Source organism: Sorex araneus, chromosome 5, assembly GCF_027595985.1.
Source record: "Sorex araneus isolate mSorAra2 chromosome 5, mSorAra2.pri, whole genome shotgun sequence".
In the NCBI taxonomy this organism is placed as follows: domain Eukaryota; kingdom Metazoa; phylum Chordata; class Mammalia; order Eulipotyphla; family Soricidae; genus Sorex; species Sorex araneus.
Window position 1 is genome coordinate 38,511,061 of NC_073306.1, and position 10,594 is coordinate 38,521,654.

At 59.4% G+C, this 10,594-nt stretch overlaps 2 protein-coding genes across 2 annotated transcripts in view; one reads left to right on the forward strand and one right to left on the reverse strand.

The window, feature by feature from the left end:
• Window positions 1-1,100, reverse strand: part of LOC129404867 (basic proline-rich protein-like) — a 117,162-nt gene extending 116,062 nt beyond the window's left edge. The window contains exons 1-2 of the mRNA XM_055138442.1: window positions 1,055-1,100; window positions 323-1,001 (exon numbers count right to left, since the gene is read on the reverse strand). Of these exons, the coding sequence (XP_054994417.1) occupies window positions 323-1,001; window positions 1,055-1,100 (725 nt within the window). The remainder of the gene's footprint in view (window positions 1-322; window positions 1,002-1,054) is intronic.
• POU3F1 (POU class 3 homeobox 1) lies at window positions 1,046-4,029 on the forward strand. The gene has a single exon (XM_055138804.1). The coding sequence runs from the start codon at window positions 1,099-1,101 to the stop codon at window positions 2,452-2,454; it is 1,356 nt and encodes a 451-aa protein (XP_054994779.1). The 5' UTR covers window positions 1,046-1,098; the 3' UTR covers window positions 2,455-4,029.
• Window positions 4,030-10,594: the final 6,565 nt, after the last annotated feature.

Genomic DNA, 10,594 nt, shown 5'->3' on the forward strand with positions numbered 1-10,594 from the left:
CTCCCGGCCTGCAGGCTGCATTTCTAAAGTGCCAGCCACCAGCCCCAAGTCCGTGCCACTTCTCAGCAAGTTCCCCCGGGGCATGACCCCGTCGTGACCCCGGCCCAGGAGCGGTTCAGACCCGCAGAGAAAGTGGAAGGCGACCGCGGCCGGCACCGGACAAGAGTGTCCATCTCCACCGTCGGCGTCAGCCCACTTTTCCACCGGAGCCAAGTGTCCGCCTCGAGGTTGGGGAACCCGGGGACGCCGCCTGGCTAACAGCCGCGCCCGTGTCGCCGCCGCAGCGCTGCCGCCGGCCGCGAGTCGCCCGCGCGGTACTCACCTGGGCCGGGACGCCCGGGAGAACGCAGGGCGGCGCGAGGCGTGCCGCCGAACCGGTCCGGCCCGGAACCCGTGCGACGCGCTCCTCGGGGCCGCGGAGGTCGGCGGAGTGGACGCGCGGGGTGCGGAGGAAGAAACGGGCCTGGGCGCCGGGCCTGGAGGTGAGCGTCCGAGTCGGAACCGGGCCGCGGACCCAAATACCGCCTGGCGCTCACAGCCGCCCGGACCCCGCGGGAACCGCAGCCAGCCGGCAGCGGCTCTGCGGCGGGGTGGCTTCCCGGGGCGCGCGATCCCGCCGGCGGGAGGCGAGCGGGGCTCCGGCTCGCGCAGAGTGTGGGACCCGCCGGGTTCGGAGGCGCCAGCGCGGGGCGAGCGCGGGGCCCACGCAGCCCGGACGAGAGGGGGTGCGGTCCCGGTGCCGCCCCCGCGCCACTCCCCACGTGGCGGCCGCGCCCCCGGGGCGTGAGTGTGTACGCGGACCGTAGGGGGGCAGTGAATGAAGCCCCGGCGGCCAATCAGCGGCGCCGGCGCGCGGGACCCCGGGCGCACGGCCCAATGGCGAGCCCCGAGCGGCCCGACCGGGCGGCGGGGGGGCTCGCGGGGCGGGGCCCGGGGCTGAGGGGCGGGCGGTGGCTCCGCGCGCAGCCAATGGGCGGCAGGAGGGGCGGGGCTCCGGAGCGCTGAGCGGGTCGGGGCTTTAAGCCGGCGGAGCGCGGCGGCGGGGCCCGCAGACGGAGCGGAGCGGCGGCGGCGGCGCGGTGTAGGGCGCGGGGCGGCATGGCCACCACCGCGCAGTACCTGCCGCGGGGCCCCGGCGGCGGAGCCGGGGGCACCGGACCCCTGATGCACCCGGACGCCGCGGCGGCGGCGGCGGCGGCGGCGGCCGCCGAGCGGCTGCACGCGGGGGCCGCGTACCGCGAAGTGCAGAAGCTGATGCACCACGAGTGGCTGGGCGCGGGCGCGGGCCACCCCGTGGGCCTAGCGCACCCCCAGTGGCTGCCCACGGGAGGCGGCGGCGGCGGCGACTGGACCGGCGGCCCGCACCTGGAGCACGGCAAGGCGGGCGGCGGCGGCACCGGCCGGGCCGACGACGGCGGCGGCGGCGGCGGTTTCCACGCGCGCCTGGTGCACCAGGGGGCGGCCCACGCGGGCGCGGCATGGGCGCAGGGCGGCACGGCTCACCACTTGGGCCCGGCCATGTCGCCGTCGCCGGGTGCCGGCGGGGGCCACCAACCCCAGCCGCTCGGGCTGTACGCGCAGGCGGCCTACCCGGGGGGCGGCGGCGGCGGCCTGGCGGGGATGCTGGCGGCGGGCGGCGGCGGCGCGGGACCGGGCCTGCACCACGCGCTGCACGAGGACGGCCACGAGGCGCAGCTGGAGCCGTCGCCTCCGCCACACCTGGGCGCCCACGGACACGCACACGGACATGCCCACGCGGGCGGCCTGCACGCGGCGGCGGCACACCTGCACCCGGGTGCGGGCGGCGGCGGCTCGTCGGTGGGCGAGCACTCGGACGAGGACGCGCCCAGCTCGGACGACCTGGAGCAGTTCGCCAAGCAGTTCAAGCAGCGGCGCATCAAGCTGGGCTTCACGCAGGCCGACGTGGGACTGGCGCTGGGCACGCTCTACGGCAACGTGTTCTCGCAGACCACCATCTGCCGCTTCGAGGCCCTGCAGCTGAGCTTCAAGAACATGTGCAAGCTCAAGCCGCTGCTCAACAAGTGGCTGGAGGAGACCGACTCGTCCAGCGGCAGCCCCACCAACCTGGACAAGATCGCGGCGCAGGGCCGCAAGCGCAAGAAGCGCACGTCCATCGAGGTGGGGGTCAAAGGAGCGCTCGAGAGCCACTTTCTCAAGTGCCCCAAGCCCTCGGCGCACGAGATCACCGGCCTGGCCGACAGCCTGCAGCTGGAGAAGGAGGTGGTGCGCGTCTGGTTCTGCAACCGGCGGCAGAAGGAGAAGCGCATGACCCCCGCGGCCGGCGCGGGCCACCCGCCCATGGACGACGTGTACGCCCCCGGCGAGCTGGGGCCGGGAGGAGGCGGCGCGTCGCCGCCCTCTGCGCCCCCGCCGCCCCCGCCGGCCGCGCTGCATCACCACCACCACCACACACTGCCCGGCTCGGTGCAGTGACCCCGCCGGCCGGGACCCCGCCGGCGCGCGCCGCTGGGCGCCGCGCCGCCGCCACTCTTTTTGTTCGGTTGCTTTGGATTTTACAAAAAAAAAAAAAGGAAAAAAAGAAAAAAAAAAGCCCAGAAACTTTCGAACAAAACCAAACACCGGACGACCCTCTCGGGCGAGCGGCGTAGACGGCCCGTCAGGCTGCGTCGCCAACCCGCGTAGAGAGGAGCGAAGATCCGGAACGCGCCCACACACCGCGGGCATCCCGCCCGCCGCCTGCTCCCCGCCCCCTCCCCTCGACGACCCCCGCCCCTGCCCCCGCGGGCTGTTCGGGGCCGGATCCCGGCAGCGGCCTCCCCACAGCGACAGGTAACGCGGTGCGGGGTTAGGGATTCTCGGGGAGACAGCACGAAGAGAGGAGAGCCCCGCACCCGCTCTCCCGGGCGCGCACCCCGAGCCTGCGGGTCCAGGGGGGGGGACTGTCATTTTTATCCGCTCCACGCCTCTTCTCTCCTGCAAGGATGCGCCCCACCCCCCTCACCCTTCCTCCGGGCTTGGTTTTTTTTTTTTTTTTTTTTTTACGGTTTTTATTTATTCATGGAGCCTCTGGGCTCCTGGGGTCCTTCTAACTTCGCCCGCGCCCTTAATTTAAATCGCTGTATACTGTATTTATCGGGGCCCCGGAGGGGAGGCCGCGAGAGCCGCGTCTGTGTATAAAAGCAGGAAATAGCCAAAGCTTTAATCTAGCCTAATTTATTTTTCCCCTGACCGTCCCCTTCCCCTACCCCCCAAGAAAGCAAAACAAAAAAAAAAAAAAAAGAAACTAACAAAAAAAAAATTGGAGTGTGCGGTTTTTTTTTTTTCCCCGTTTCGTTTCATCCGAGCCCCGCTCGGATCCTGGCCACGCCGGAGAGGTCCGCGCCCCCATTCACAGTCGGAGGGGAGGGGGCTTCGCCCAGCCCCGACTGACCGCAGCGCGCAGGGCCTTCGCTCCCCGCGGGGCCTGCCCTCCTGGCCACTTACAGACGAAACTTGGAAAAGTTGGAGATATTTTTTAACCAGCTGTAGAAATAAGCCGTTCCCTGGAAACCTTCTGCCTGCCTCTGTCTGCTCCCTGTCCATTCCCTGGGACGCAGGCTGCCGGGCGGCGGGGAGAAAGATCTCCCCAAGTTGGGGTGACAGGGGAACATGTAAATATGTGAGATATGTACACACTGGCGGGGAGAAGAAACATTTTGTGCTTGGTTTTTATTTTTGGTTTTCCCAGTTGCCCTCCGACCCCATTCTAAAGGATTTTGTACAACGACTAACCCGAAAAGGATATTTTAATATGATTTCCAGATTTCCGACCCATCTCTATTTATTTTCTGGATGTGTTTGGAGCTTCCCCCTACTCCATTTCTTGTTCTGTTTGTTACCGTTTGAATTTAAATTTTGTTATTTTATTTTTATTATTTTTGGAACAATGTTTTGGTGCATTCTCTTTGTATCTTTATTGCAAAAAAAATAATAATGTAGACTGGGAAGTTCCCTTTATATTTATGTTATAGTAAATATTTTATTACTCACATAAACATGTACCCCAGGGCCGTGTCCTGTTCTCTTTACTGTCAGGGCTGGGTCAGTGTGCGGGAAAAGTGATGGGGGACCCTGTTACGCTCTAAACTTCTGACTTCACTCTCTTGAGGAGAGGTCTGCGGCCAGCCTGGACTTTGCACCACAGTGGGGTTCGGGGTGGCGGGAGGTGGGAGGCACTGCTCAGGAGCCTGAGTTTAGGGACAATGCAGCTACCTCCTGTCCCTGCCCACAAGCAGACTCGAGAGCCACGGGGCCTAGGACTCGGCAGCCAGCGCTGACTTTGGCTGCGCCATTCCTCAGGCACAACTCCGCTGCCCTTCTTCACCAAGGAAGAGGCCAGCTCAGCCTGGACCACCTGCCTGGCACCTTGCGACCCCACGGGGCACACCCCAAACCCTGACTTCGGTTTCACTTTGTCCTTCCTATGGGGATTGGGGTGGGTAAAGCTCGCCCTTCTGGGGACCCGGGCAACTGGAAACCTGTTGGGATCGCACCCGCCCATCCCAACTGGCTCTCCACCCACAAACAAGTGGGGGCCAAGGCCATCTGGGCCCCTCGGAGAGCAGGAACATTGTGGGCAGAGTGGCCCTGTGGGAGCTGATGGGCTCAAGGAAGGAGCCCTGTCTGCTCGCTCCAGGCACAGGGCCCTCCTCCTCTGCAAACCGCCCACCTGCCCCGGATCCTCCAGGGCACCTGGCCCTAGAGCTGAAGAAGTCACCACCTCCCCTTCAGGGTGGGTCCCGGAGGCCTCGGCCTCCCAGGGAACAACGCGTCTTCCTCGGTGGGGCTCCAGTGCCCTAACCTGGGGGGGACACAGCGACTGTCACTCTCCCTTCTCTCTAGCCTCAGTGCAGCCTGCACCCCTCCCCGTGTGAGCCAAAACTCATCCGAGCTCTTTTTCCTTTCTGACAACCTTTCCAAATACCAATCAAACAGCTCATCCTGTTTCCTCCGTAGATGTGCCGCTTTGCCCTTCTCAGGAGAAACCAGCAGGTTTCTCTACCTCTCCGTACACTGCACACCTAAAGCCGTAGTCACATGCCAGAGAAGAAAGTCGGGTCCCCAGTGAAGAGGCGTGTGTGGCCCCTGCCGCCAGGGGAGCTGCCCAGGCTTGCGAGAGGCCTCGGCTCCGCCAGAACATCACAAACACCCAGAAAGGTGTTCTCAGGCCCCCAATTTAGCCGCTCCCGGCTGGGGCATTTTGGGGGCTCAGAGTTCCGGTGAATTTCTGGACTGTGTCCCTGGATCTTGGAGAGAGCTACCTCCGCAAGTACAAAGCCCCCCGTGATTTTCAAAGGCGCAGACTCTCTTACTCTCACTTTTTCCCCCCTTCTTCAGTCTAGCCTAGTGAGTGGTAAGCTCCATCATTGGCATCCGTGTCCCAGCCAGTCCCCAGATTGGCAAACCAGTGAGCCTGCCCGGGGCTGCTTCCTTTAGTGGGGAGAAGGATCACACCCACTGATGTGGGGTGGGGGCCAAACCCACGGTTCCCACATGCATAGCATGAGTTCCAGCTGAGACATCTCCTAGCCCCTCTTCGACGTCTTAAGTAGGCCAGAAATTTAGTGGCAGCTGACGTGGTAGTCTGGGGCCACCGGCCACCCTCTCTCTCACTGCCTGCTCTATTGAGCACGGAAGTCCAAAGCAGGTTCATGCCCCCCAAGGCTTCCTGCTGGTTTCTCCTTTCCAGACTGGGTCCGGGCTCGGGGGCCCTGAAATGGAAGCCGCCGCTCCGAACACTCTGCCCGCTAAACCCAAGTGGACTCCGAGATTGGGGAGGGCGGGGGTGAGGGGGAAGTCCGCCTGTCACCGGCCTCTGCCTGCAGCTGACACCAATTGATTGATTGATTTCCTAATTGTCTGCTTAATCCTGTACAAAAGGGCAGATTTATTATTTAAACAAGTTAACTCCAAAACAGCAAAACAATGTCGCCTTCTCAGACCAGCGGCAGCTGAGTAGTAGAACAAAAAAAATAAAAAGGAAACATGTGAAAAGAGGCTCTGGAGAAGACCTTAACACTTTGTGAGGATTTTGCAGAGAATCTAGCCTGAGACAGCAACCAGGGGACCAAACTCACGATCACACCAAGCCGCCAGAGCCCTTCCCCGGACCTCCAGCCTGGCATGGCAGTGGAACCTGAGCTGATTTTACTATACCACAAAAGAAACTTAAGAAGCAAAAACTTATGGCCCGGGAATAAGCTCAGCATAAAATAAAAATTTAAGTAAACTGAAAAAAGAGAGAGAGAGAGAGAGAGAAATATTTGGCCCCAGAGGCTTCCTTGCTGGACAGTTTAGGAAAGCCACCATGAGCTCTGAACTTGACCGTGGGGTGTCTTCACCCCATGAGGGTATGGATCCACCTGAGAGCCAGCAGCACTCAGCTCCTGGAAGCCCAAACTCCCCCTGACAGATCAGGACTTCTTTTCTTTTCTTTCAGTCTCACCTCCCACCCACCCCCCTTTTTCCAACTGAACAAATTTCTTTTCTATGATCCTTCGGCCACAGATTCCGTCACGGCTCCCAGTGAACCTCTGTGCTGTTGAATGAGCTTGCATGGACCACATGTCCACAGCTGCTCCTAAGGAGTGACAGACGGTGGGGAAAAGCACGCCTGCGGGACCCCTGCAGGTGGGTAGGTGCCTACGCGGGTCCCTTGGGGTTCCCTAGGCAAATCCCGAAAATGGCCTGCCCTAGACACAATCTTCTCAAGGATGCTGGATTCTCCCCAGCCCCTGCCCCAGGAAGCCACACTAGCTCTTACGTTGCATAACTTAGAGCCTGTGCGGTCAGCCTTTGACTCAGCCTCGGGTCTCACCCAAACCACACTGCCCTCTTAAAGCTGTTGAGAACCGAGTTCCTTGGCCACTGGAGATGCTCCAGTGTCATATATACCCAGGCTCAGACTTTCCCCAGCAGGGCTCGACCCTAGAAAGGGGATCGTTTCCTGGCCCAGCTACTCCCTGTACACTTAGCGATGAGGATCCACCAGGGGGCCTCCTGCAGGGTGGCTGGCGAGGAAAAAAGATCTGGTCCCTATCCCACATCTCGCACCTGGACATCTCTGCTGGCCCTGGAGTTGGTGCCTGGCAGGCCTGGCGAAGCTCCCGTTGCTGCCTGGCAGGCCTCCATGTGTGAGGACTGCCCTCTATTGGTCCTGATGCCGGGACACGGCAGTAGTCACCAAGGCCACCTCATAGTTGAGCATCCCCCAAAAATGTCAACTTGAAGTTGGCTTCCCCATAAGAGATAAGTTAAGGCAGAAGAACCTGTCACCACCCAAGTCAGCATCCCTGCTCCTCACACTCACCAGGGCAGCCCAGACCCCCACCTATCCCCCACTGCCCATCCCATGGCCTCGTGGAAACTCTCCATCACAGAGACCCCCTCATCTCTTCCTCAGCACCAGCCCCTTTCCTCCTCCTCAAGCCATCTAAAACCCTGATCACCTGCTCATCATTTTGCTCTCGCCTGTGATCACACCCAAACCTCAAAGGGCTGTCCAGAGCCAGCTTTGAGGGTCCTTGGTTCTGAGCACTCCAGTGCTGCCAGGTACTTGTTCCTGGACCTATGAGACTAAGCACACATGTGCACACAGACACACGCATGCTCACACAAAGTCAGCCTAGACTGCCTCTGATACAGTTCCCTTCTCTCAAGATTTCCAAGCGAAACCCCACCAACCGTTCTCCAAACTCGTTCCTGCCCACCATTGTTCCCTGCTCCTCCCAGCTACCTCCTCTCTCTCCTGATAATTAAAGTTGGGCTGTGTGTTTGTATGTATGTCTGATCTTATTTTTCAAACACACACCCCCACACGTACATATGCGTGTATATATACAAACACACACAGCAATTAGATCTCTACATTCCTGCCGCCGTCCCTTGTGTGCCGTGAAACCTCAGCTACACACACATCCCCACATCACCACGCGATAAGCCCCACATCAGCAAGTCACGGGCTCCTGATGTCACACGCGCGCGCGCGCACACACACACACACACATACACACACACACACTGGCGCTTTTCACAGTGACACCCACCCTCAGCTCCCGGGGGACACACTCCCCTCCCACCCACCTCTGGGGCATCTGAATGAGGCCCCCTTCCACGAGCTAGGTCCCAGGAGTGCTCCGCCCCGGCACCCCCCTGCACACACACGCAGTGGCCTGTCTCAGGCTGCTCCTGACCAGGGTGGGTCTGAGCATTATTAGGCGGCAGAGACAGCACGGAGGCATATGGTCTCGTACACAAGAAATAATGTTCATGTAAAATCAGCCCTCATGCATAATGCATGGTGCCTGATCTCACATTATTCTGGGTGTTCGTCAAAATCAGTGTTCTTTCTTGTGAGGGCTCCTGAAAAGAAGGGGGAAAGGCGTTGGCTAATTGCGCCCACAGCCAGGACCCGGGGAGCCAGGAGTGCCAGGAGCCTCATGCTGCCCCCCTCCCGCCGTGTCCCACCCGTGGGCCTCTCGCTCTGTCCTTCCACCTGGAAGGAGGGGTTTTGTAGCAGGTGGAAGGCCCCATGTTATTTTTATTTCTTTTCTCTCGGCTCTCTGTCCCCGGAGGGTTCTAGGGAATGGCAGTGGCTCGGCTGTTCTCACCCCCGATTCATTTGCTGTTTTATGAACTCCCCGTTGATTCATCGCCTCCCTAAGTCAATGATTCACTCCTGATGGCTTTTCAGAAATCCTTCTTCAAAGACTCTAGATTATTCCGCTCTGAACAGCAGCAAGAGCCGGAGCAGGCCTGGGCCTTCCTCCGCGGCCAGCACTGCCAGTGCTGAGGGTGGGCCATGCGTGGACGCTGGTCTCGACTTTCCCCTGGGGTTGGGGCCCTAGGGGGCGAGGGAGTGCTCCCTTCATGCTAGAAGCTGTTCCACTGAGCCAGCAGCTCCTACGCAAACCTGGTCCTCCAGCAAGTCCCCTCCCTCCAGGGGATGTGTGTCTCCTGCCTCCTGCCATTGTCACCAGAGTCCCAGGCAAGTGTTCCCTGTGTCAGGGGCAGCCCAGGGTAGAATGGTGAAGCCTGGAGGCTGTGAGGTCAGACAGACTGGTGGAGGAGGGGATCAAGGTGCGGGACAGACCCCAGGGCCCATCTCTTAGCAACAGAGTGACTTTCCACCAGCTTTTTATTCCTTTCTGTGCCTCAGTTTCCTGAAACGGTGACAATGACAGTGCCTACATCATAGAGCTATTTTGAGAATCAAGTGGGATGGTGTGCACAGAGCGCTTAGCATAAGTAGGTGAGGAATGAATGAAAAGTGTTTCTATCACGCGGCCCAGGCGGGGCCTTGTAAGAGAGCGGAAAGGGAAGACGCTTCATTCACTGCAGACCCCGCTCTGTCCGGGCACTCAGGCAGACTCACTTTCCCACACTTACTCCGGAGTTTGTTCTCCTGATTCTCCCTGTGCTGAAAAGGAGGAAGCCGGTACCCAATTTCAATGACCTGGACAAGGCAACACAACTAGGCAGTAACAGAAACGGGACATCTTGCCAACACCCACACGTGTTCTCCCTACAGTCCCTACTGGGGCCATAGAGTGTCCAGTGCTAGCAATAAGTGCCCAAAGCAGAGAAGGTGCCAGAATTCAAGAAAGGGCCAAGGAGGGACGCTGGAGGGCCATGGGGGCTGGAGTTGAGTGAGGATCTGCACCCTTTCCACCAACGACACCCCCGCCCATTATCTGGTAAATTCTGTGAGGTTCAAAGAACTCAGCTGACTTGCCCAGGATACCCAAGAAGGTCTGGTGTGCCCCTGCTGCTTCTTTTCTGAGCACTGACATCTGCACGGCCACACACAGCTGAAACCGTCTGCTCAGGATTCAGCCAGGCTGTACCATTGGCTATCCAGTTACCCTGGGCCAACTGCTGAAGCCTCTGTACCTCAGTTTCCTCTCCTGTTAAAAAAAAAGTAACAATGGCCCCTGCTCAGAGGCTTACTGGGGGGATTAGATAAGAAAAAATACAGAAACACTTAGGATACAGCCCGGTGTGTTGTAAGTGCACATTACATGTTAGCTCTAAAATTAATTTTATATGTACAATGTATATCATCATGTTATTTGCTGAACTAAGGCATTGTAGAAAATTATAGCAGAACTATCTTTATTCTCAAGATCACTCTAGAAAAAAAAAATCAAATTCAAATTCTCATCCCTAGCCCACGGGTGAGGAAATAAAAGCCCCAAAACATGACTGAAATGACCCAGAAAACAGGACCAGACTCCCAACTTAGTCTCCATGTCTGCCTCTTTGTGGCAACCCGATGCTTCCAGCAATATGCTCTGAGTCTCTTCTAAGTATATTCCACGCCAAGTTCTGGGAAGAGAGCCCCCACAAGGGTCAGGGAAATGTCCTTGAGATGGACTGTAAAGAACGATTGGGCAGGAATGTGGCAGGAATGTGAGAGCTTGCCATGCATACGTGGGGCTCTGGATTCACCCCTAGGTTCCTTCCCCCTGAAAAACTGAATAGAACTCCTGGCTCAGGTCCCAAGGAGACAAACCCACTCATTCCCTTTCCCTGTGCTTTCTCTCTCCCTATCCCATTCCTAGTCACCCAGTAA